At 41.2% G+C, this 25,741-nt stretch overlaps 2 protein-coding genes across 4 annotated transcripts in view; both read left to right on the forward strand.

Annotated features, from left to right (window-relative positions):
* Positions 1–1,847: 1,847 nt before the first annotated feature.
* Positions 1,848–4,081, forward strand: slc10a3 (solute carrier family 10 member 3). The gene has a single exon (XM_005739050.2). The coding sequence runs from the start codon at positions 2,349–2,351 to the stop codon at positions 3,762–3,764; it is 1,416 nt and encodes a 471-aa protein (XP_005739107.1). The 5' UTR covers positions 1,848–2,348; the 3' UTR covers positions 3,765–4,081.
* Positions 4,082–12,843: 8,762 nt separating this feature from the next.
* Positions 12,844–25,741, forward strand: part of fanca (FA complementation group A) — a 27,695-nt gene continuing 14,797 nt past the window's right edge. For 2 of the 3 annotated variants that reach the window (XM_005739052.2, XM_005739053.2), the window contains exons 1-23: positions 12,844–13,055; positions 13,171–13,283; positions 13,557–13,653; positions 14,574–14,728; positions 15,218–15,313; positions 16,425–16,498; positions 16,662–16,771; positions 17,112–17,222; positions 17,422–17,485; positions 17,875–17,987; positions 18,732–18,808; positions 19,459–19,600; positions 19,813–19,946; positions 20,094–20,204; positions 21,261–21,356; positions 21,512–21,571; positions 21,829–21,917; positions 22,328–22,388; positions 22,491–22,540; positions 22,681–22,751; positions 24,187–24,285; positions 25,039–25,172; positions 25,261–25,331. In XM_005739052.2, the coding sequence (XP_005739109.1) occupies positions 12,995–13,055; positions 13,171–13,283; positions 13,557–13,653; positions 14,574–14,728; positions 15,218–15,313; positions 16,425–16,498; positions 16,662–16,771; positions 17,112–17,222; positions 17,422–17,485; positions 17,875–17,987; positions 18,732–18,808; positions 19,459–19,600; positions 19,813–19,946; positions 20,094–20,204; positions 21,261–21,356; positions 21,512–21,571; positions 21,829–21,917; positions 22,328–22,388; positions 22,491–22,540; positions 22,681–22,751; positions 24,187–24,285; positions 25,039–25,172; positions 25,261–25,331 (2,189 nt within the window). In that variant the 5' untranslated portion in view covers positions 12,844–12,994. The remainder of the gene's footprint in view (positions 13,056–13,170; positions 13,284–13,556; positions 13,654–14,573; positions 14,729–15,217; positions 15,314–16,424; positions 16,499–16,661; positions 16,772–17,111; positions 17,223–17,421; positions 17,486–17,874; positions 17,988–18,731; positions 18,809–19,458; positions 19,601–19,812; positions 19,947–20,093; positions 20,205–21,260; positions 21,357–21,511; positions 21,572–21,828; positions 21,918–22,327; positions 22,389–22,490; positions 22,541–22,680; positions 22,752–24,186; positions 24,286–25,038; positions 25,173–25,260; positions 25,332–25,741) is intronic. The other variant, XM_005739054.2, reaches the window with a different exon arrangement.

The raw sequence follows: 25,741 nt of genomic DNA on the forward strand, positions 1-25,741 counted from the left end.
CTTCTTAATAATCGAATCAATTTTAAATTTCTTATTGTTGACTTATAAAATCCTAAATAATATGGCCCCCGATTACTTAGCGGATCTCCTCTGTCTGTGTAGCCCTAAGAGAGCTCTAAGATCATCGGGTCAACTGCTCGGCTGAAGACCAGAGGAGACCGTGCCTTTGCCACTGCCGCACCCAAATTATGGAATAATCTTCCTCTTGACATTCGCGCATCAGATTCTATCCAATCTTTTAAATCACGTTTAAAAACGTTCTTGTTTAATCTGGCATTTAAGGCTAATTAGTGTGGTTTTTATCTGGCTCTGCATTTATATTATGTAATTATTTTATATCTGTAATTTATATTTTATATTCAGATTTTATCTGTATCATGGTTTTACTGGAAAGCACTTTGGTGTACTTAGGTCTTTAAATGTGCTATACAAATAAATTTGATATGATATGACGATAATAAAAGAAGCTTGTACTAAAATTCATTATATTTACTACCTTGATTGCTGAAAAGCATGATTGAGTTCAATAAATGCATCAATAATGTGTGAATTAAATAATATAGTATATTTCTATGATTGCTTCCATCATAAGTTGTTAATATTAATACCTGGATTTCAAGATGTTTTCTTAATTTGATTTGACTGGAGGATCCGGTTACCTGAATACAGATACCAGCAGGTCAGCTGTTTTGGTCTGAATGCCTCCTTTGCTTGTGTTTAGTGGGTAATCCCTGGCTGCCCCTCCTGTGGATACAAATCACGATGTTCTCTTTCCCATGTGACCGCCCCTGTTTGTCTGAGCAGGGAGAGCTTAAGCTGAAGACCGCTCTGATTGGATTAATGAAGGACTGCGCTAAGGTAAACACACTCACACAAACACTAACAGGAAGTGCTGGGATTTTTCTTTACAAAATAAATGCATGTGTTAAATGGGCCGATTACTACAGCAACACCTATTACAAACAACAATTCAATTCAGTTTTCAATTCAGTTTTATTCATATAGCGCAAAATCACAACAACAGTCACCTCAAGGTGCTTTATATTATAGCACACCTGTGAACTGGCAGAATTTGGTGAGTATGTTTTATGTTGTTGTGTTATCATTGTTAATTATTCATTTTTTAAGTTGCTGATTAACTAATATTTTCAGATGACAAAGAATTTTAAACATGTAACATAAAGCAATTTAACAGGCACACAAAATTCTGTTTTTCAGTAGGAAAATTTCTCAGCAAGTCTTTCACCCAAAATCAAACTGCTCAACCTGAGCTGTGCCACTGATGTATTGTACTCATTTCTAACCCTATCCATCCTGGTCGCTCCTAATGGAAATCTTATAATTTTTATCTGTTCGTCCCACCATACATCATAGCAGGTTTGACCGTCATCTCGTAAACCTTCCTTTTCACTCTTGCTGCCATCCTTCTGTCACAAATCCCCCCTGATACTTGTCTCCACCTGCCTACACTTTCTTCTTCACGTCTCGTGTGGACTGTGCACTGCTTTGGATGGTTGATACTCAACTATGTTCACTGCCTCTGCTCCTTGCAGCTTCACTGCTACACACCTGTATTCTGTCTTGCATTCATCTACCTCCATTTCTCCTGGCTCTCTTCCACCTGCTCCCTACTCCCACTATGAAGAACAATGTCATCTGCGAACATCATAGTCAGCAGAAATGTCTGCCTGGCCTCCTCTGTCAGTCTGTCGTTATCATTATAAACAAAAAGGGGGTCAGAACAGATCCCTAATACACCCCAACTTAAACAGTAGTGCGTTTATTAGATATAATTCAGATGGATTTTAATTCCAAATTTTTTGCTTTATGTTTACTAAGGGTGAAAGTGAAGTTTTCTTTTTTAGCTTTTATTTTGACATCCCTTGCCCGGAAGTACACCCTGTTCGTGCACGTTCGCTTCACCAAAACATCATCGAGCAGCAAACAAACGGCTGCGAAGCTACGATGTTTTCTGTTTTCACCAACCGGAGAGACAAAAAGGACGGAAGAAAACGGTGCGGGTGTGCCTCAGCGTGACCGACATCTTAGCAGCGAGTAGCCAAAAGGAGACCTGTGCGAGTGTTTTCTTCCCGGGGCTGCCGCCGGAGAGCTGTGCCTCGACAAGGCTGGGCGGGGTGATGTTTAGGTTCCGGTATAAAGGCAGCGACAAAATGGGAACCAGACGAGATGTGAAGCCGGCAGCCCGCGCTGTGCTCTTATCTCGGAGACTAGAATGAGAAGTTGGTCGCCCGGGTGTGAAAGGGCGGCGGTATAACCGTCTGGGGAGGCCACTGGCGGGGGAGAAGCGTGTCGCTGCCGCGTCCCTCCGCCCCTCATCCGCCAGTACCATGAGGACGATCTTTACATTCTGCTGTCTTTTCCTTATTACCGGCGGATCGGACCGGGCGTGGGCCACCGGAAACCTCACTGTCGATGGCAGCAACAGGACCAACGCGACGGCCGACAGCAGCAGCAGGTATATCACAATCGGGGACGGGTCATTGCAGGAGTTCGAGTTCCCTGAATACACCAACGGCGTGATTGTAATCTCCAGCCGATACCGGAGCGCCGCGGCCGCCAGGACCGGCCGCCAGAGCTTAAAACAGACTGTGAGAGTTCACTCCTTGGAACCAGAGGTGCTCTCGATAATCAACGTGACGGACGGCGGCCACGGAGGACAGGCTCAGAGCTACATCATCAACATCCGCTCTGGGCTGCCGGGCAGGGCTCAGCTGCAGATCCAGCTGCTGGACCTGGACCAGGGCTCGGTGCCGGTTCTGATTGAGGAGAGGACAGATTACTGCATCAAAGTGGAGCCCAGTGAGGATGACCCGGCCACCCGGCTCATCCAGTCGGGTGGTCTGTCCCATTTCTCTGAGAACCCCGTTCTTTTTGCCTTGCTGCCCCTCATCTTTGTCAACAAGTGTGCCTTTGGGTGCAAGGTGGAGGTGGAGGTGCTGCGGGGCCTGCTGAAGAGCCCCATGCCGTTGCTCCTAGGCGCACTGGGTCAGTTCCTGGTGATGCCTTTATATGCCTACTGTGTGTCCCAGTTGGCCTCACTGCCCAAGGCACTCGCTCTGGGGTTGGTCATCACCTGTTCTGCCCCAGGTGGAGGGGGAGGATACCTGTACAGCCTGCTGCTCGGAGGCGACGTCACCCTAGCCATCTCCATGACGCTGGTCTCCACAGTGGTGGCGGCGGCAGCCATGCCTTTGTCGTCAGCCCTGTACGGTTGGCTTCTGGGTGTCCATGCTGCCCTGCACGTGCCCTTTGTGAAGATCTTGGGCACCTTGCTGTTCATCGCTATCCCCATCTCACTGGGCATGCTGGTGAAGCTGCGGCTGCCTGCCCTCACTCGCGTCCTGCTGGCGCTCATCCAACCCTTCAGCTTCGTGCTCATTGTGGGCGGCATCTTCATGGCCTACCAAATGGGAGCGTCCATCCTAGCTAACGTCCAGCCTCAAATCGTGGTCGTTGGGATTACGGTGCCTTTGCTGGGCCTGGTGGTCGGGGCTGTCCTGGCCAAGCTGGCGGGCCTTTCTCCGCCACAGAGGAAGACGGTCAGCATCGAGGTGGGCGTCCAGAACAGCCTGCTGGCTCTCGCGGTCATGCAGCTGTCTTTCCGGCGACTGGAGGCAGACTTTGCGTCGCAGGCGCCCTTCATCGTGGCCCTCAGCAGCACCTCGGAGATGCTGCTCATCGTGCTGGGATACGTCACCCAGCGGAGGCTGTGCGGCTCGGCCGTCACCAGGAGCGACGCCTGATTGTAGCTGCAGTTTTGCTCTTAACGTTTTTTGAAGAATGAACCGTTTGAATCCTGTGGAAAGCTGGTGTCCCTCTGTCTCAGCCTCAAGACGCCCAACAATCACCAACCCAACATCACTGTTGTTGTACACAGGACAGTGAATGGACTTTTTATGGGACTTTTGTTGTCGTTTTGGTATTTTTTTCATGAAAACCAAAGGCCTTTTACCCCTTTTTGTGTTTATTTTCCAGTACGTACTTTTTCAGATAAGATTATACTGTGAGGTAAATGTAAATATTCTTAAGAAGACAAATCCCTATTAAAAGAAAAGATATTTTTCTATCAGATTACTTTTTTTTTCTTTTTTTTCTTTTTTTGTGATCAAAAAGCAAAGACTGATATTTGTATCATGTTTACAAGCGGTCCATGTGTCTTAGCCTGTGGAGGGGGACGTTTTGTGGGGTGGGGTTAAAGTGGAAACTTTTGTGACTCAAACAGGAACATGGTGAAATTATTTTGAAAGTATTTGCCTCTGATTGTGTGTCCGGGATCTTTAAATCCATGTACTTGAATATTTGCAAGGAGAAATTCAGAAAAAGTCAATAAAAAAAAATTTCTTGTTAAAGCAGAACTTGGTTTGTTGAGTGTGTGTGTGTGTGTGTGTGTGTATGCATGCATGTGAGCATGTGCCAGAGAAAACCTACCAAACAGGTCAGTGCCCTCTGAGGCCCAACAGGCTGTTTGTTGAAGTTAACGGAAGCCAGGCTGCTTTCACACAGTCACGACCTTTATAAATGTTTGGTTTCGCTTTGACGTGTAGATGGTGAAACTGACTGTTGAGTGTTTTAATACTGAAACTTTCGTTTTTGCCTCTTTCAAATTGTGTAATCAACCACACAGTTAGTGAGGGGCTTTCTTGGGGCTAAGCCATTCATATGTAATTAGGACAAAGTGTGGTACATCGATGTACTTAGAGGAAGCAAATATATTTGAAACCACTGAACAGTTCACCAGATGGCTCCAGTAGCACTTTGGTGTTAGTGCACCAGGATTTCACAGGCACTGTAACTCACCTTCAAGCACATATGAGTGATATTCTTCATATAAGTGCAAGTGTGACAGTAAGATTTTTACTTTTGCAAACAGTGTTTACTTATATTCAGTTTTATTGCTACAGTGGGGTCAACAGGGTTTAGTTTGTCTTGCTTTTAGTGTTAAGACAATTTAATCATCTACTATAATAAGAGATTGATAAAATCGAGGAATCTGTGACCGTGTTACATTATCCAAAAACATCAAGTTTTAAGTTTATGAGGTCCCAGCTGTGCCAAAATTCACATTCACTCCATGTCGACTGCATAAGCGACCAAACATTTGTCTGTATTTCACCTTTGATGAAACGGTTTCGACAAATATACCGTCGTGCTGTGAATTTGCTTTCCTAAAAAAGTATTTGTGTGTGTCAATCCATCATGTTACACTTCCTCTAATTTCCCCGTGTTGTTTGTCCAGTGAAGTTCCACATAGCCAGGCTTTCTTTGTCACAGCTGAAGCGAACCAAAGCTGAAAAGACGACACGCGTTTGCCACGTCTGTACATAATTTTGACACAATTGCAACATCATATAAAAAGCTTTAGTGTTTACCCTACGGGTGGCTGTCTCTGAAAAACGTGCTGCTGGGAGGTTTTCCAAATGATTGTTGTGTTTTTTTAGTGCTTGAAGCACAACACGCCTCACTTGGGCTGATGATAAAAGTGTAAAAAAAGGAAACAAAACCAGTTTTCTGAACTGTCGTAGTGTTACAGGTGAGCTTGGATTTTTTGTGTGTGACTTCCCGAAACCTCAAAAAACTCACTCTGGCTGACTGAAGTATTGAATGCAAGCTCGAAATTCAGAGTTTGCACAGCACCACAGAAACTCCCCTTCCTGCAGCTCTTTTGCAAAACATGCAAGTTTAGATGTGCACTTCCTGTTTACAGCACCAGGCTTTTATGTGCCTTCATTAGGAAACTCTCTGGGAGTGATTTGTGGTGGAAAAACAAAGGCCTGGCCTGCTGCAGATTTCAGAGAGCTCTCAGGAGGGAGGTGCAGCTGTAAAACTGCCAGACCTCTGCTTCAACTTGCAGAGGAGCACGAGGCCAAGAGATCCACGTTTCTTACAGAACAACCACCAAAAGAAGAAGAAGAGAAACATGGGATGTCTGAGTCACGACTGCTTTTTTCTTCCCTCTAATATTAAAACATGTGTCGTTTAGCCAGCAGAGGCCAAATGTGACCCAGATAAGTGTAAATGCAATAATGCGGTCAATGAAAATGAACCTTTGTCACAATATAAGCCTCTTTGACTGTTACGCATTCAGAGAATGGAGAGGGGGGATTGCCTTTAACTGATTTGTAAACATTCATAATTTATTTTTAAAGTAATATTTGTTTTGAAAAATATTAAATGAAAAATATATAAGGAAATAATAATTATTAATATACGGTAATTAAATATTAAATGTGTTTTTATTTATTTTTTATTATTTAATTGATTTATATTTTTACTTTTGTATTGCTTTTGAGTAACAACAATAAAACTTCTACCACTACTACGACTAATAATAATACGTAGGAGAAGAATTAGTTTTTTAAAAATAGGCTACCTGATTAATAATAGTAAATTTTATTTCTGTAGAACAATTAGCAAAAATTGCTGCATGTATAGTAGCACAAGGATAATTTCATTTTATTAAAATTAATAAATTAAATCTCATTTCAAGAACAGTTTAATTTAGTTATTACTGAACTGAATAATAATTCATACCTTATAATTAATTAATATAATTTGTCAGCTCTAAAGGACTGATTATATTAACTGTAGTTGCATGCACAACTGCATTTTGAGACAAAAAGCAAATACTAAATACGTAATAGAACTGCAAATAAATCTAGTAAAAAGTTAAGTATTGTTTCTTGAAATGTTTTAGTGTTATAGTACTGGATTACTTCAGTAAAGTACAAGTATGCCAAAAAGTGTTAATTTACTTCACACTTAGCTTAACATGTGAGCTAAAAAGCAAAACTGGGAAAAAATAAAATGTAAGTACATTAAAATGCAGGTCATCCTGACACGGGAACACACAGCGTCATGTTTTAGTATTAGATGATAACAAAACCAAGTGGATCAGGTCAACAGATTTATTTACAAATAGAGTGATTTCAGCAGTTTACCAAGTTTGTATATGTAACACTTTTACTCTGATGCAGGCAGGTAAATATACAAAAGTACTGGCAGTAAGTAAGTGCAGGTTAAAGCAACAAATGTTTTTCCAAGAGCATGAAGTTACCACAAACAGGTGAAATAAACTGACAAAAGTGAAGAAAAAAAACACGTTTCTGCACTGCAGGAGAGCTGGAATGATGTTAGACAGGTATTTAACGAGATCACAGGTGCAGCAGGTGACCACACCTCCACAGTATTCAGAGAGAGATAGCATCAAATATGTAGATGTGGTGTGGTGTTTTTGTGGTGTGTTGTCACCTTTGTTTCAAATTGATAAGAGTAACTGATTCTCAGAGCTGAGGGGACTGGGCAGCACAAGGTGTTAGGACATTTGATTAGGAATTTGAAATATAAAGTGGAACTGTAGCATGAAGTGATCTGAAAATAATGAGTATGATGTTTAACTGGATTCTGTAGCAAATGGGCTGGAGTGATGCATTTCCTGCGCTGAGTGTGGACAGGAAACGGCTGCGTCATTCAGGCCTGTACACAATGAATTGCAATAATCTAATGAGGAGCAAATGAGGGTGTGGATACGTGTTCAGTTGTATTATTCTGAAGCATTGATCGTACACTGGTATTATTTCTAATCTGTATAAAGCAGGACTGCATGAGACCTGACATGCTGGTTGAAACTGAGATGGTGATGGGAAATAATGCTCAGATTTCTAGCTAACTCATTTGTGTTGGGTATCTAAAGGGAATCTGGATTTGTGTTTTTCTAAAAAATGCAGCTGGCAATAATTAACATAACAATATCAGGACGCTTGTAATGTGCATAAAACAGGTCAAAAGACTGACCCCACACGAGGTCATGAGGCCAGCTGATGAGGTAAGTGATCACTCTGATAAGTAGGAGCAGCAAATAGAGCTTCTGTGCTCAGAGCTGGATCTCTTTGCCTGAAATGGCAATTTTAGGGATATCCATTCCGTTGGGCATCTTTCTTTGCCTTTAGACAACAATTCTGATGGCAAAAGAGCCAAACGGGACAGGCACAAAAAAAAAAAGAAAAAAAAGGGATATCCATTCTTGATACAGATCATAGGTAGGAAGTTTTAGCTCACAGGGATATTGATACATATGCTGAAACTTTGAGCATGCTTAACATGGGTATCTAATATCGACAGAAAATAATAAAAATCAGAATAGGTTGATTCTAAGGTGAGCTTTAGGTGTGTGGTATATTAAGGTCAGCTTCGGGTCAGGAAAGCTTTAGGTTCAGGTTAGGATTTAGCTGTGACTAACAGGCCTAGTGCTGCGTGTGTGTTTGTGCCCTGAGGTATCAGTTGAGGCTGTTCTTAAGGAGGCTGACAGGTGATGACGCTCAGTCTTGCTGCCTTGCTGCTGCTGTTGCAGATAAACTCCTCTCTGAACATCAGCACTACTGTTTATATTCCTATCCTGCACATTAGCGCCACAATGGGAAGAGAGGGCTCTTAAAAATTCATGAGGAACCACTGCATTAAGTTTTCATGAGTTCCTTTCACCGGCTCCCATGGGATGGTTTTCCTGCTGCCTGCTCTGCAGCAATAAAACTGGGAAATCCAGAAAACACATGAGTGGCTGAGGGGAAAGGAAGTGAGGTAGATCTAAACCGAAGACTAGATGGAGCCTGCTGCTGTACAGTCATTGTTACAGCGCGATTTGGTAAGGTGTGGCACTCAGCAGGCCACTCCTGATGTGAGTGAAAATCATATTTGCTCAACTATTAACCCTGTGGAGTCTCTGCCATTTTAATCTTCCCCTTCCCTCTCGTGCCTCCCCCCCCCTTTGAACTAAATTGTGTTCTGTGTATTCAAAAATGTAACTGATGTCATGTTTATGGTTTATGGTATCTGTTTTTAGACCATAGTGTGAAAAATGTTCCAGAATAAAACTGTGTTGAGAATGAACTGGACCTCTCAGCTGTGTTTACAAAGTTAAAACGTTATAATGAAGTTATGACATGGCCTGCTGTGGCGTACAGGTCAACCTGTCAGTTTTTAAAGTGACACTCGATTACAGGATTGAGACCATAGAGTCATTGGGTAAGTAAATACTGAGGTCACAGATCAAGGGTCATTCCCTGATACACTTCCAAATAATTAGAGCTCATTTTAAAGGAACAAGAGTTGCCCCCTGCTGGCCATTACAAAAACTTAAGCACTGGCTTCCCATTTTTAGACCTTGGCAGTAAATCAATTTTTTTATATACAGCCTATGAGAGAAACCAGGAAACATACACATTGGAGAAGCATGTCACCTTTGACTGATCTGGACAGGGACCGATCAGTCCCTACATCTAGCTGGTGTTGCCCAAAAGCAGGTTGCAGCATTATTTGGAGTGAGCCATGGTACCATCTCCAGAGTAAATGCCAAGTTCTTTATAAAGGGGGATCCCTGACAGGCCTCTCAAGAAGGCAACACCACAAGAAGACAGTTTCTTCGCCCTGTCAGCACTTAGGACCTGTAGGCTTCTTCGACATATTTACAATCGAGGTTTGCAGAACGATATGGCTGACCGCTCTACACCCAGACAATCCGGAAAGGACTGCATGCAGCCAGTCTCCAGCCTTACAGGGCTATAGGATCCCACTGAACACTTGTGGGATCAGCTTGAACATGCTCTTTGTGGTAGAGTGACCAACACAACCGCATTGGTTGACTTGAGAAAAATGCTGGTTGAAAAAACTGGATGCACCCAACGGCAGTGTGTGAACAAGCAGGTGACCAGCAGGCTGTTCTAGCAGTGTATGGTTCTTCCACATGCCTCTGTGGTCCTTGTCTGTTAAATTAAGAACTTGTTAAATGACCTGTATGTATTGTTTGTTCAGACTTTAATCATCCAAATCAATAAAAAATAACAAATAAAGATCAATAAAGTGTTTGGGACTGGTAGAGAAGATTTGGCAGAGTTTTTCATGGGCGCAACCTGCATACTCAACTCTGCTTCTCAACTCTGCTTCTCAACTCTGCTTCTCAACCCACAAATGCATTTTTCTTATTAATGTGGCACCGCTGACGGGGAAATAAACAGCCTTTCCAACGCCATAAGGTCAGTACAACAAAGAAATAACTGCTACGCTTATATTGAACTGTACTGCAGTACCTTGGGAAATATTGAACATGTAACTCTCACAGTACACTGACAAAAATGCAGTATGAAAACAAAGATACTTACATTACAGTAATGCCTCTCCTTTTACGCTGTGTGCCCTGATTACTGTAAATACCAGTCTGGTAATAGTATAACTGTAGAGCTTCATCAAGCATAAGCATTTTTTTTTATCATCATCATCCTGAAATAGAATAATTGTTTTATTCTGGAGAATTTTCTGTTTTAAAGTTCTCTGTGAAGAAGAAAAATGTAACACCTGACAGATCAGAATAGAATGGAATAGCCCTTTATTTTCATTCTACATAAACAATTAAAATGTGTATCTGTATACTTTAAATGTGGAGTACTTTTACTCAAGTACAGCCTTTGAACATTTCTTCAAGTACTGAACTTCGCAGCTGAAATCTGGCAAAGAGGAAATGGAGGAAAAGTCAATGCTTTGTGACATGTTGTATTCACTTCACTTCTGCTGCTTTGTGCACGAGTGGATTAAACTCATTGAAAAAAAAATACAGAGTTTGTAACCATATCATTAGAAGGTGCAGGTGAAGTGAGATTTACAATGCACAGTCAGAAGTTATTGGAAAATAGCATCATAATAAGATTAAGCATTTCCCTTATTTTCTACCATATATACAGTTCCAGCAATGTATGTTCATATTAAACCTGGGTAAAGCTTCAAATAATGAGGTCAGTTTATGTGTAAGTGATAGTATAGCCTCAGATTGGCTGGATTTAGACAGCTTTTTAAAAAACTTGTGGCTCTGTCATGTCAGAGATAGCAGATATCCCACAGAAGAAGCTAGATAGCATCTAAATACTCAAGAACACTCAGTGCTTCCAGGGGGGCTCCTGAGATCACCCAGAATAAATGATGCCTGAAAATGTAAAGTCTGTGGCAGTTTTTTAAACACAATTTTTATTGAAGACGTAGCGCCGCTTTACAAAACAAACAGTAATAGACAAGAAGGCGGGAGGTGGCCTTATGGAAAGAGAAGCTATAACAGCTTATTTCAGACAGAGAAAAAAGCTCAAGGACTGAACCAAGGACCAGTGGAAGGATTATTTTAAACCGCTCTAGTATATGCCAAGCGTTAATAGCCTGATGAAAACTTGTTAACATTTATGCAGAAGAACCCATAAAATTTAAAAATAGCATTCATAAAGAGTACAGAATAACAATACATTATTCTGACTATTACAGAATAATAATACAGATACTGTCGTGAAATCAATATCCTTAGTATCCTTATTTTCTTATTATATTGTTTTATGTACTTTAATAATGAAGGCTTGTAGAGCAAGGCCACTTTTGACTCACAAACTAAGTGCTCAGCCAGACTAAAAATCAGGAAGTTTTAGTGCATAGGCATATTAATAGATAAGACACAGAAAAGAGGAACTTTCCATATAAGCAATGTTTGAAACTGTGTGTGACGTGTGTGACGTCTGAAGTACAGAAATAACACCACATAAGACACATGTTGAGCTAAAAATGTTAGAGCTCTTGCAACTGGCGTTTGAGCTGTGCAGGGGTCTCTCTCTTCCGGAAGATGATTGAATAAAAAGAAATATAGATGTTTTAACACACTATGAGTCGGTTTTCTCTGTTCTATCATGGGGACAAAAGAATCGGGGTTAATAATACAGAGCGCTATGGTAAATTGGAGCCACTCCTGCATGGTAAACATCACGAGGCCAAGAAGCGAGAGCAATGACCTGCGCTCTGTGTCAATTATTTATTGTATTCTTATCCCAACACTAACAGCTCTCCTAAATGGCAAGAAAAGTTCCTTGCTTAGAGTTCTCCGTTGAAAGCTTTGGGCAAATAGTGATAATAGTAAATGGCAGTACTGCTGTGCTGTCTCTGATTGAAAACTTAAATGGAAAAGAAGGTTGCATGGCTATTTGAATGTTTGTGGTCATGATACATGGTAGCAGGCAGGTTTCAAGAGACCTGCCTGCTACCTTTAAAAGACCTTTAAAAACCCTTTTTGTTTAAAATTTAGGTTTTGTTTAATTTCCAACAGATGAAAATATCAGAGGGACAACTCAGGGTGAGCCATATGGAGAGGCAAGGTTTGGATGGTTTGGGAATGTGCAGAGGAGGGAGGGTAGTAAATATTAATTAATATTTTTTGTAATGAAAAAATATACCTCAAACGTTCTTTATGAAATGAGTGACTCTTTTGTACTGACTGTCATTTCTTTTTTATTAACAGCCTATAGAACATTTAAACAACAGAAGCAGACCCAAAGTGCTTTAGAGATAAGAACATTATCATTCCAGGTTTGCACCCCCGCCTCTAGAGGTCAAAAGTATTGATAATGGTATTTGTAATACTGGCCCTGTATTTACTTCGTATCGGATCTATACAATAATTTGTAGTATTGCACAGCACCAGTTCATGGATGTTGTGAACGAGGACATACAGGAGGGTGAAATTAGAGCAGTGGAGACACTGCTCCTCAGTGGAGACACCTATAGGAAGCAACTGAAAGAAAAAGACACAGTAATATGTACACAGTTCAACCTTTTGGTTTTCATATTATTTATATCTTTAAAAAATAATAATGATAAATAAAATAACGAAACAAAACCATTAAAATAAACGAAAAGACTAAAGAAATAAAGCAAACCTTTATAAACTCACTCCGGCATATTTTCTGTTTGGCCCACAGTTGGAGGGATCTGATTGGCTGCAGTCCGGGCCAATGAGAGAGAAGAGCGGCAGGCGCGTGAAACATGGAGGAAAGCTTGAACCAAAACAGAGATTTTGCCTACTGTAAAAGCTAAAAAATGCGATTTAAGACGATTTATTTTGCCCGCTATTACTGAGTGAAGGTTCTGTGAAGGCGTTTTGTGAGCGGACAGTGAGAGTGAAATGTCTCTGAGTGCTACGTGTGAGTCGGTGTCTCAGAAAAGGACTCTGTCGAGCCTCCTCGGTGAGTTTGACAGCTGCACCCACCGTCAACACTGAACACGAAGATAATAAAAACGTTTTGAAACAAGCCTTTCGTGCAGTATTATTTTGTTTTGTTTTTATTTTTGTCTTCCTAGCTGGTCGTGAGCTGAAGAGGCCTAAGCTGACAGATGCCCAGAGGCTGCAGGAGGCAGCGATCCAGCTGTTGGAGCAGCAGCAGAACATCTGCAGCCTGTTCAGAGAGGTCGGGGTGAGTGAGGGGAGAGAAGCTAAGGGCCTACACTGAGTCATTTCATTAAGATTTTATTTAGGCCATTCTGTAGACTGAACATGTAACAACGCACAATGTCACGACTGTCAGGAGTTTAAAAGAGAAACGATAACCTTCAACTTGGAAACACAAGCACAGAATGATTGCAGGAAGTGCATGAAATGCTTTTAGAGATAAAAAAAAAAGAAGAAGCAGTATCACTCTGCACTATTTCGCAGATATCACATATATGTTTTTTCACACTTTTTGTAGCAATCTGAGACATGCAACCTGTCCTCTCATCAGGATGGAGAGAAGAATCAAGTGGCGTCCGAAGGTCTCTCATCCACCATCACTGGGTCACTGCTGGGTGAGACGAGCACTCTGAAATGCTCTCTGAGCTGTGCGCCGCTTTTGTTAAATGTGTGGAAAGCTGCTGCTTTCTACAATTTCACTCTCCAAAACTGAAGCACTAACCTTTTTGGATGGCCTGTACACGACAATAAGCCATAATACCAGTCAGATAATTCATTTAAAAGTTCTCCGGTGAGCACCAACAGCATAAACATAATGAAGAGGTCTTATTCACTGACTCCAGGTATTACAGGTGATCCCAGGTTGTAGTGCTTAATATATTGTCTTGGCAAGCTGAAGGATGCTGGTTTGATTCCAGCTGGAGGCATAAATCCCCTCTGGGGTTGCGTCAGGAACGTGTAAAAAACTGACAAATCAAACATGCATTTTCCTGCTGGGGTGACCCCTCGTGACACCTTACTAGGTAAAGTGTTTTTATTGCTCTAATACAACTATTGTCACTTTAATCAGTTATGTTTGTGTCTGCTGAAAGCAAAACATCAGAATTTTTCTTGATTATACTGTACTGTAGTGCACAGCTCTCATCAATGATGGGATTCAATGGCTGAAATAAGCTCATTGCTGCAGTTACCAGTGAATCTGTCTTGAAACATTTGCGCAAACACATGAAGTGATGTGACGCACCCAAAATTTCTTTGTACATGTACAATGACTATAAAGGGCTATTCTATACCTCTATTCCACGGAAGGGCAAAAATGCCAAAATGCTTTTGCATGAAAGTGATTATTATGAATGGAATCTGTGGTCCTTCAGTTGTGTGCAGAAATATCAGAAATGTTGTTGTCTTCTTCAGATGTCTCTTTTTTGTTTTGTGCTTTCATATCCCTTAATGTGACTTGTGGAATTTGAGTGCCACCTAAAACCAACGTAATTGTGGCATAAAGTTAATGTTTTGTGTTGCACTGTGTGGATAGCGAGTGAGCTGAGGCGTCAAGCTGTGCAGCTGGGTGTCCCAGTGGCAGTGCTGTCGGTGAAGACGGTGTTGGAGAGACTGAAGGAGATCACAGAGGAAACCAGCGAAAGGGAGGAAGAGGAGACAAAGAGAGAGATGCTCACTTCCTCTCAGAGAGTGAGTAACTGCCAGAGCATCTGACCATCTAATGCACAGGTGTCGAACTCCAGGCCTTGAGGGCCGCTGTCCTGCTTGTTTCCCAACTAACCTGCCCTTGTAGCTTCTTATTGGCAAAGCACACCTGATCCAGGTAATCAGCAGCAGGTAGAGCAGGGATATCTCAAAAACAAGCACGAGGCTGGCCCTCAAGGAATGGAGTTTGACACCCCTGATCTAATGTGATTATGGTGGGGAAGCATCTGTTGCAGTGGTGGATTCATCTGTTAATAGCTGCCAAACTTTCATATCTACATGGTGATCTCCACGGTTTGCTCAAAAACAAGCAACAAAAAAGACAAATATTGTTGTATATGATGTCTGGAACTTTCTGGCTAAAGAAGCAACAGTCTGTTCCTTCTTGTTTTAAATTTTGAAATTTCTCTTCATCACGCCCAGTCCAGCTATCCCTTTTTCCCCGAATTAAGTCCGTTCCGGTCCTCCTTCCAGGTCCAGCTGTGTGTTCTGTTGGAATCCAGCAGAGAATTGCTGTCACAAGGAGCCATCTGCCCCAAACTGCTTTGGCAGGAGTACATGAGAGATCAGGTGTGTGTACACACAGGAGCTTGTATACTGTAAATAAGCAGCTGTATCACCCATTGAGAAGATAGGTGTAGCTCTTTGAAACCACATACTCACAATCCCTGGACAGGTTGTGTGATCAAGGGACTCTGCAGCTTGATAAAGTCATTTGACTTCTTTTTGAGCGGAGAGTTGCTGCCATCTATGCAGTCAGTCAGTCAGTCACACTTTGGACCCCTTAGGACCAACTGGGCATCATTTAAAAACACCACAGCTTACCTGTGTCTTGTAGTTGAACTTGTCCATCCCTTTATAACCACGGTGTACCCATCTTCTGACGGCTGCTTCCAGCAGGACAACACACCATGTCACAAAGCTCAAATGATCTCAAACTGGTTTTTTAAACATGTCAATGACTTCACTGTACTCAAATCGCTTCCAGAGTCACCGGATCTCCATTAGAGCACCTTTGGGATGTGTTGAAATGGGAGAATAAAATTAAAATGTCTGAGAAATGTTTCCAGCACATTGTTGAATTTGTGGCACAAAGAATTAAAGAAGTTCTGAGAGACAAAGGGGGTCTAACCCGATACGACCAAGGTGAACCTGAAAAAGAGTCGGGTGAATGTAGTTTGAATGAAGCAGTGAGATAGTGAGAAAAGAGAAACGAAACTTTGACTTTGACACAGAACAACCGTCCTCATATGTTTAATTTATTTTGCTTTTCTAGACTTTGCCCAGCGTTGCTGGTGGAATATTAACCAACTTTCTGTTGGACTCAAAAAAAGAATCAATATTTGGATCCATCCCTTTCTGCTTTCTGCGTCCAAGCCACAGTAGTTCATTTAGCTGTATCTCTGGATCAGAAAGCTAAAAAACAAGTTGGAGAGTTACATGAAACTTGGTGAAGAGGCCTCTGTGGAGAAGCTCTGTCTGTAACCTTCTAGGTGTTGCACACAGCTGCAAAAGCGAGATGATGTAGTTCATGATAACCTTCCTGGTTTCCATTAATATTTCTACACTCAGGACTGAATTATATTTAATAAAGATTGAAACTGTGCTCTTGTTTTTTGTAAAAAAAAGTCTTTCACTTGGTGAACGTTGCTAAAATAAAGAATTTGGTGGGATTTTTCAGATGCTACCCAAACTGGAGATGGTCTACTATCTTCACTCTTACAACATCCTCAATCTGAAGAACATTTTAGAGAGGTAAGAAATATCAGTTAATGATTTTCTTTCTGTGCAGTCTCACAGAGATGAAGATCAAAACAGGGTGTAACTGTCTGATTATTTATGATCTGGGCTGTTCTGACAGATTAAATACCCCCACTCCTCACACACAGTCATTGTTTTGTTTTTTACCTTTGTTTAGTGATGAAGAGGTGAGATCGTGGCTGGTGTCCCAGTTGAGGCTCCTGTGTGGATGGAGGCCTCCACAGGAAGAAGAGGAGACCAAACAGCTTCAGCAGAAAGTGTTGTCAAGTAGGAGACGCTCATATGTTTGTAGCTTTCACTCAAGAAATCGTTCAGTTCTTAATGCTGCTTCAGGTTTTAGAGATTTGGTCTTTGGTCCTGTCAGTTATTAGCTTTTCCTTACATGGCATTCTGATTGGCAGCCCCTCATAAACAAAAGGTTTGAACAGCAGGTGGGTGGGGCTTCTTTGCTCACAGCCAGAGCTATATGCATGAAATGAGAGCACTAGGGACATCTCCTCTGTCTCACATTAAATGTAGAGTAAGTTTACTTCAAAGAGAGCGTGTCTGGAAATATTGTAGGACATTATGCTAAAGAAGACAATAAGAAAGGTCTTCTGTGTTTCAGGTGTGGTTGGCGTCTTAGTGGGAGCAGGCTTTGAGCTGAGGCGCGATCCGGCGGCTGCAGACAGAAGGCTCTCCCTGCTCTGCTGCTCGATTCTAGACGACCTGCTCTTCTGTGAGTCTGCGTGTCCTTGTCCCACTTAGCCTGTCCTGTGTCGATAAAATATTAACTAAAGCACTTTGATTCACACTTCTGCATGCGGAAAACATCTTTTTTGACTTCTTCGATTGTTAATTGTTGTCTTGGTGTAAAGGTAGTACTTTCTTTTCTTTATTTTTAGCCACACTTTTTATTGCTTTCTGTCGTCTTTCAGGGGTTCTCGATATTGTGGACGAGAGTCTGACGCTGGAGTCTGCTGAAGCAGGAGCTGAGCTTTGGTTCTGGGTTTTTAAAAATTTATTTCTTATTTACCTTTCATGCAATCAGACAGCACTGTTGAAGTCTCTGTCTGAGAAAGGAGACCTGCGTTTATATATATGTCACTGCAAGATCAGAGAAGAAAACTAAATTTTAGATTTTCCTACAAAACGCAGGAACCAAAGGCAGGAGAGCGGGCAAAGGGATTTATACTTACCTACAAATAGTCACAATAACATAACCTCTAGGTTTCGGCTCATTTTTTTATATGCAGGAGAAATGGTGATCTTCTGGATGTCAAATGCTGAGCTTGATTTATATAAACTTTATTGAAACCACAGTGCCTGACACCAGTTTTAGTCTTGCTGTTACATGCAGTGTGTAATTTCTCGCTCGGTGTCTTCTGCAGGATTCAGATTTTTGATGCCTCACTGTGTGGAGTTTCAGTGTCAGCCGACTGCCTTCAGCGTTTCTTCAAACACTCCCTCACGCAGACTCTCACCTACAAGCCCCGACTGAAAGGTAAAGACTTGTCACAGGCCCTTTCAAACAGACTGAGGCTTTAGTTTTTTTTTAATGTTGAAGATTAGCTGGAACCTATCCACCTCTATTCATCTGGCAAGACCTTTAAGAGGGAACTGAGAGTTCAGTTTCAGAAAGATTTTCTTGATCTACAGTACGCAGTAAAAAAATCGTTACTGAGATTTGATCACAATGTAAAAATCTGTGTTTTTGTCTGTTGATGCCTTTTGTGCAGGTGACGTTTAAACTGTCATCAATAGTACTAAGGAAGGTGATTAAATCATCAAGTTTCCAAACCTTTAATGGGTTAATCAATACCCATTTAGCTACCAGTTTATATTATTTAGCTATAAATGATCACTGACTATTTAAAGGTCACACCACCCTGAGCGCGCCCGATCTCGTCTGATTTTGGAAGCTAAGCAGGATCAAGCCTGGTTACCTGGAGCAGGTCATCTACTCACTGGAAGATTGATGGTTCAATCCCTGGCTGCTTCAGACATGACAGATCTACAAACATCTATAACACATCTGTCTTTTCAAGAATTACTTAACTCTCCATGTGGTATAAATATTGCACAATAAGTTTAATAAAAACTCTTTTAGGAAACATCACAAAAAGCATCAAATTAAGGTCTAAGCAACTCAAATCACTTGTAGGTCCAGCGATATTTGATGTGGTGTAAATAAATCTTTAAAAGTCATTTTTATGCTGCAGAAATGACATAACTGATATGTTCTCAGTGTCAGATGCAATCACCCTGCAGAATGAGTGGACCTTTGCAAAAGCCAGCCGCTTGCTGACTTCTCTCTTCCGTCAGGTAAATGTGTAACTGGGTTTGTCAGTTTGTCGCATGTAATTAAGATTAAGAAGAAGAAAACATGTTCTGTATTATATCTGTTTTCTTTCTGTGTCTGAATTGAAGCTAAATGTGAATTTCTTATTATTAATTTCTTAACTAAAAATAGGTGGAAATACTTTTGAACTTTTTGTCAACTTTATGTGAGACTGTAAACTATTCCCGAGGCTGGGGGAACAACCGAGAACGATCAGCCACATTTGGTTTTTAAGTGAGGAGGCGGAGTAAAGAAACTACTGATTTGATTGTTAGAAGTCAGGTTTTAGCTCCTTTCCTTCTCCCTTTAAGCGCACTTTCTTCAGATCGATCTCCTCATCACAAGTTAAAACAAAGCTTTGCACTGCAATATGATCAATTCTAAAGGTGCGGCAGGACGCTGGTTTCACTATGACTTTTAGGTATTAAGTTGCTTTTAACTTTGAGACCTTCATTTGTATGATATTGTCTCTTTCACATTTTGCCAGCTCACAAGCGCTTATCTACCAACATCAGTGGTTTCCTCTTCAGGATTAACGCTTTCACTAAAAAGCTGAAAAGACCCACAGTTTACAAATCAGTGGTCAGCAGGGACTGTTGAGTAACTGTTCTGTGCTGTTTTGTTCCTCTAACAGCTGGCTGTGGTCTTCAGCGTGGAGCAGCTGCTGCGTCACCTGCAGCAGGTTTTGGAAACCCATGAAGTCAACTGGAAACATGTCCTGTGCTTCCTCTCTACCCTGCTGGTGTACTACCACTGTGCCCAGCCCAGCCTCAAAGGTAGGCGGGCTGATGGTCTATCAGCACAGACAGGTGGAAGTCTTATGTGTGAAAGGAAAAAGAAAAACCAAATTTAAAGAAAAATCATGCACAACCTTTATTCCAAACCAGCGTAGTGATATTGAAATAAACTCGAGTTTCTGTAGCAGTAAACTAGTATTTCAGAGACAGAGGAGCACAGTGATATCTGTCCTGTTCTGTGTCTCCGATAGAGCTGCTGTCCAGACTGCTGAACTCTGCATTCGAAGGTTATGACCTTGAGAACCTCATAACCGCCTTCTTATTGGCTCGACAGGGTGGACTGGAAGGACCCAGCATCTTCCCCTCGTACAGCAACTGGTTCAAGGTTTCGCCTTTTAACATCCATTAATAGTTTCTAGTTTATTAATAGTTTTGGGAATCACATTTTCTGCCATAGACTGAAACACTGAGAGCTTTATACCTTTTATTTGAATATTTTTAATACCAGCAGAATCTTTTTCTACCTTTCCAGATGTCGTTCGGTGGTGGCAGTAGCTATCATGCAAGCAGTAAGAAGTCGCTGGTGTTCCTGCTGAAGTTCCTCTCCGACCTCGTGCCTTTTGAACCTCCACAGTACCTCAAGGTGACATCCACACGTCTCTGAGTTTACACTTAGTAGGAATGCACAGGGTATTAATATGCTTATATTCCCTTATGTGTTTTGCTAGTGCAGACTGCTTTGATTTGCAGTAGCACTAATGTTGCTGGTTTTGTTGCTGTGAGTGCATCTTCTCAGTCTTTTCAACTCACTTGACTTGTCTGAATCCTGAGCGCTGTAGCTGCAGTGTTTGTTAAACCTGAAGCTACTTCAGTCGCTGTTGCACTGAAATCTTAATGCTTATCGGAGTGCATTAATGCAGCAATATTTTGCTTGTGGAAAATAAGATTATTCATCATTTGTTTACACACGGCAAATGTTTTAATTCTTAGATTTAAGACTTCAATTCTACTCAAGGTTAAGCAGAAGCAGGTCCGACCACATATTTTGAGGAATTATTGAAGTTGAAACATTAAATTCAATGGACACGGCGATATGAAAACTTCATGTACAGAAGATAAAAGCTTTTATTTGCCATTTGTAGAAATACACTAGTTTAAAAAATCAGATTAAAAAACAATATGTCAAAACATTTATAGAATATTTATGACTATGTTTTCAACTTTAACCAAATACTTTCACTGAACATTGAACATCATTATTTTTACATGGAAAGAATAACCACTTAAATATCTTGAATATTAAAAAAGTCTTAAGTTTTACTTATTTAAACCTCTCGACAAAGCATTTCCATTTCCACGTGAAAGTCCCCTCTGGTTCTGGGGATGCTAATCGCTCCAGGAGGTTTTCTGTGTTGCCTGCTCGTTGCTGTCAACAGCCGCTCTCCTGAGCTCTCATGCTGCTTGCTTGTTTTGCTTGTTAATGATAATTTTCAGCTGCTATTTTCTACTTTTTGTAACATATCTGCTATGAAAAATGGATCGCCCATGAATACTTTTATATATTCATAACTACATGTCTGCTGGGAACAAATGCTAGCAGAATTATGGCATTTCCTGGAGAGCGTACACTATAAGAAAACGCTAGAAACTGAGAGGAATAGCCCAGCTCTGACACCTCACTGTCATTTTCCCCTGCTAGGTTCACATCCTCCACCCTCCATATGTGCCTGTGAAACACCGCAGCCTGCTGATGGAGTACGTCTCACTGGCTAAGACCAGACTGGCTGACCTCAAGGTAAGAAGAAAAAGGAAAGAAGAAGGTCGTTATCACCGTGTTACTTTGATTTTTCCATATAATACAATAAAAACAACACTGTGAGTGGATTGTGGTTAATAGTGTAGCACACATGAATTAAATATCATGGTGTGTGTGTGTGTGTGTGTGTGCAGGAGTCAGTGGAGGACATGGGTTTATATGAGGATGTTTCGGCTGCAGGTACATCGGTGCAGGTAACAGTGACACACAGTGGATATTCTATTAGAATTTTAATTTTTGATACATATTCTATTCCATGCTGTGCCCTCCTTCTGTTTTCTATGCTCTGTTATTCTATTCTGTAACCCGCAAACTGGCATCAGAACCCAAACTATCTTCTACATCTTAAGTAACAAGCAACACAAAACTTTGTGTGGACACGGGTGTAATTAGGGATCGCTGAGTCCTGGGTTGACATAAGACTAATAGTCCAATGTTTGTGTGTCTGCAGCCTCAGTGTCAGGCTGCCCAGGATGTGGACAAAGCTGTGTCTCTGTTTGAGAGCACAGGCAGAATCTCTGCCACAGTCATGGAGGCCAGGTAAACTACAGCACATTTATACCCGACACAGGGCTGAGGAGCCAGGGCCCCCAACCCTCGGCTTGAGAGAGCTTTAAGGTGTTTTCTTTAAAAGAATTTAGCAGCTACAGAAAGGTGTTATTCGAAAGCAGGACAACCACGAAGAGACTTTAATTGTCTGAAAGTGACACAAGACATTAAAGGGATAGAAAATACAAAAGTATGAGAACAGACTTCACAGAATGATCTGGATTACTTTGTGATATTTTCTTGAGAAGATCTGAATGGTATAACTCAATTTTACATGTATTTTTAATATACATGAAGCAACCAACCAGTCAGCCTGTCAGTGCTCAGGAGGCCCTTTTCTCATAATCTGTTTTAAATATAAAATACATGTTATTTGAAGGTCCTCTCTGGTCTTCTCACAGTATTTTCCGGAGGCCGTATTTCCTGACTCGGTTCCTTCCCACGCTGCTCACTCCGAGAGTGGTAAGCGCTTCCTGTTATCCCTCCCGATATTCTTCTGTGCATTCTCATGTGTGAGGTTGTGTTTTTGTTGCATGACATGCATGAACTGTCATTTATTTGCAGCTTCCTGTGAAAGTCGATGCTCGAATGAGTTTCATCGAAGCGTTGAAAAAGTGAGTTTCTATCAGAGAGATGAAAATGTCAGCAGGTTGTTCCCAGAGTTTCTTCTTTAATTAAGTTTCTAGTTGTTTTAAGTGATAACATTGATCATCATCACCACACTATGATTATTTGTTACTTTTTGTGTGTTTAGAGCTGATAAGATCCCTGCTGCACAGTATTCATCCTACATGGAGTCCTGCCAGAAGCAGAGACAACAGAATAGTGGGTATTCTTTTAAAGGACCGTTGACATTATTATTATTTATTTTAAAGATTGACATTATTTGTTTGATTATTAGCACAGTGCAGTGAAAAAGTATTCAAGGCCTCCTGATTTTTTCTGTTTTGTGTGCAACTCAAAGCATCTCACTAGGATGCATGTCTGAGCTCTTTGAAAGTCTAAAATGTTTCCTTTAAAGTCATTCAGACATGGATTTATCCTTGTTCTGGCACTAGATTTCCAACTCTATTTGACAATCCAATAACTTGATGTTCTCCTTTTGGGATTTCTGTCAGAAGCCAGAATCCAAGTTTCTCCGACAGGTCACCCTGTCCCTGAAGCAGCAGAGCACCTCTGTAAGATAAAATAGTGCATAATATATATAATTTGGAATTCTATTTGGTTTAGCAGACAGAGAAACATTCAACAGATGTACTTCTTAGTAGAAAGTAAGAGAGCACAGAATGACTGGTAATGTCTTTCAAGGGAAGTGATCAGTGATTAGAGTTTATAAGTGGAGATATATCAGCAACAACTACAGGTAAATTGGATTAATGCAGTGCATTCTGCCTGCTATAGCTCTACTTGCTATTGGTGTGCTGGCTCAGACAGAACGGCAGGGTTGCTGATCTGCACGTCCAAACCAGAGACAGACGCTGGAGCCTTTCTTCATTTCCCAATTTAAGCATGAAGACAAACAGCTGGGCTAGTCTTGTGGAAACTTTGTTGCCTCTGACTTTAAAAAAATAATCCCCAACCTGTAACGAATGGTCAAGCATAAGTTACAAGATATGGTGACTTATCTTTTATTTGACTACAATATAATAAAAAAATCAATAACATCAATGAAAACATACTTTCATGACAGCAAGTGTAGTCTCCCTCTGCTGGGCATTCGGAGAATGCACGTTTTAAACGCTGCTTCATCAGCTTTCGTCTCCAGACCCTGAAGGGTTTGGGTGTGCATGTACACCTCTGTGTTGAGTCGATTTTATCCCTTCAGCCTCCTGAAGGAAGCAAAGCACTCATGATCTGAGAAGTGCTGCATCAGAGAGGCACTGCACTCATCACACTGACTCACTGATGTCTCAGTGTGATGAGTTTATGTGGGGAAAGTCCGATTAGATGTAAGATGAGGTTTCACTCTATGATGAGTGAAAACCGGTGCGATAGATTCTGTCACCTTTTGACAGATTTGTGTTTTTCAGTCTACGTGTGGGTATAATTTTGCAGAGACTCTGTTAGTTGAGCTGCTGTGCTTGAGAGTGACAGGTTAGACTGATTGATGATTATATTTAATTGTCTCCACACTCTCAGCCCTGAGAGCCCTGTACATATAAATAATAAGCAGCTGACCTGTGCAGCCTCAGCTTTGCACTTATTTCATATAATACAACAATCTCATAGTCAGAAACTGATCCTCATCTCCTGTTTTCAGTGAATGCTACGTGTTCAGACGGCAATGATGACCCCCTGGAGGTCCTGAAGGTTCAGCTGCAGGAGTTTGCAGAACTTGTCGTTGATGGAAATGATGGAGGTGGGAAGGTGTTCATGCGCTCACTCACACGTTTTATATTCTGTCAAGGAAAACCCTTCACCAGTCTATAATAGAGATTCACACAGAGACCAGTTTCTTAGGTCTTTCTGATCTTATCTCTATTTAATTATATATACTTTTCATTTGTGGCATTTAAACTTAAGCAACATGCGTACAAACCTCACTTTCAGGTCTGTACTTTCATTTGGTTAGTAATATTTTAGCTGATAGTTTAAACTCCTTGATGTAGTTGCTAAACATCAAATTAAACTAATTTGAGCCTAATTATAGGGTTACTCATATATAATACTTCAGATTTACAAAAAGAAGAGGGCTAAACAACAAGTACACATTCTGTACATAAGAAATGGGCATAGCCAAAATAATGTTGCCCACTGGTTAATAATGTCCCACTGTGAAGCCTCCAGATGCCTCACCATGCAAAGGGCCCCGACTTGTCAGTCAGAAGGCAGGCCTGTCCTAAAGCATACCCCACGTTATTCCACCTTTTTCACTCTAATAAAGAGTTTTTTTGTTTTGTTTGCTGCTTTTGGCTTGTTGTGTTGTGAACCACAAGATGGCGCCACAGTATGTGAATCAAAGACCCTCAGGAAGTGAGTGTCTGTTATAAAGGCTCAGCTACTGAATGATGTGTACGTTTGAAAAAGTATACAAAATAGTTTTGATGAAGGCTTAGCCTGTGTTAGGCCTACAGGTTCCTCCACAGTTTGTTCAACACTCACGTGTCCTCAGACATGTCGGCCCAGCTGTCCAGGATCTCACACACGCTCAGTGTCATCTTCCCTGGTCGTCCCGATGATCCGATTGGACAAAAGGTCATCAGTCTTCACACTGACGCTCCTCCATCATCCGAGCTCCATGTCAAAGTACGCACTGATGAAAGTCTATAAATCAGCAGCCCTCTTGCTATATGTGTGTGCTAACTAGTATGCATTTTTATTGACTCTCTCTCAGGTTGTCAATATGATCCTAAGAAACTTCTGCCAGTGCTTGCTAAATTCTTCCAAATCAAACCCTCCGAATAAGTGAGTAGGAACTTTCGGGAAAAGTTGCAAATCGTATATTTAAATAATCCTGAGCTCTTTTTAAATGCCTTGCCAGACTCAAAGCCTTTAATAGAGCTTTGCAATAACAGATAGCAAGTTTCTAAATAGGTTCTAATCATTAACACCGAATCTGGAATCCTGATTCTGACTGATTTGAAGGTGTGATAAAACCAACACGTGTCTCCTTTGTGTTGTCCAATTAAAAGGCCAAAATATTAACTAGTGCCTGTAAAATGAAAGTTGACCTCTGCAAGATGTAAATAAAACCTTGTCCAGGGTACCTTCAGAGTCTTCTTATATAAAGAGTAGGGGTGCAACGATACACAAAATTCACGGTTCGGTTCGATACTTTGGTGTCACGGTTCGATATTTTTTCGATACAAAAAAAA

Source organism: Pundamilia nyererei, unplaced genomic scaffold (assembly GCF_000239375.1).
Source record: "Pundamilia nyererei isolate P.nyererei 1_Seehausen unplaced genomic scaffold, PunNye1.0 scaffold00089, whole genome shotgun sequence".
NCBI classification, from domain to species: Eukaryota; Metazoa; Chordata; class Actinopteri; order Cichliformes; family Cichlidae; genus Pundamilia; species Pundamilia nyererei.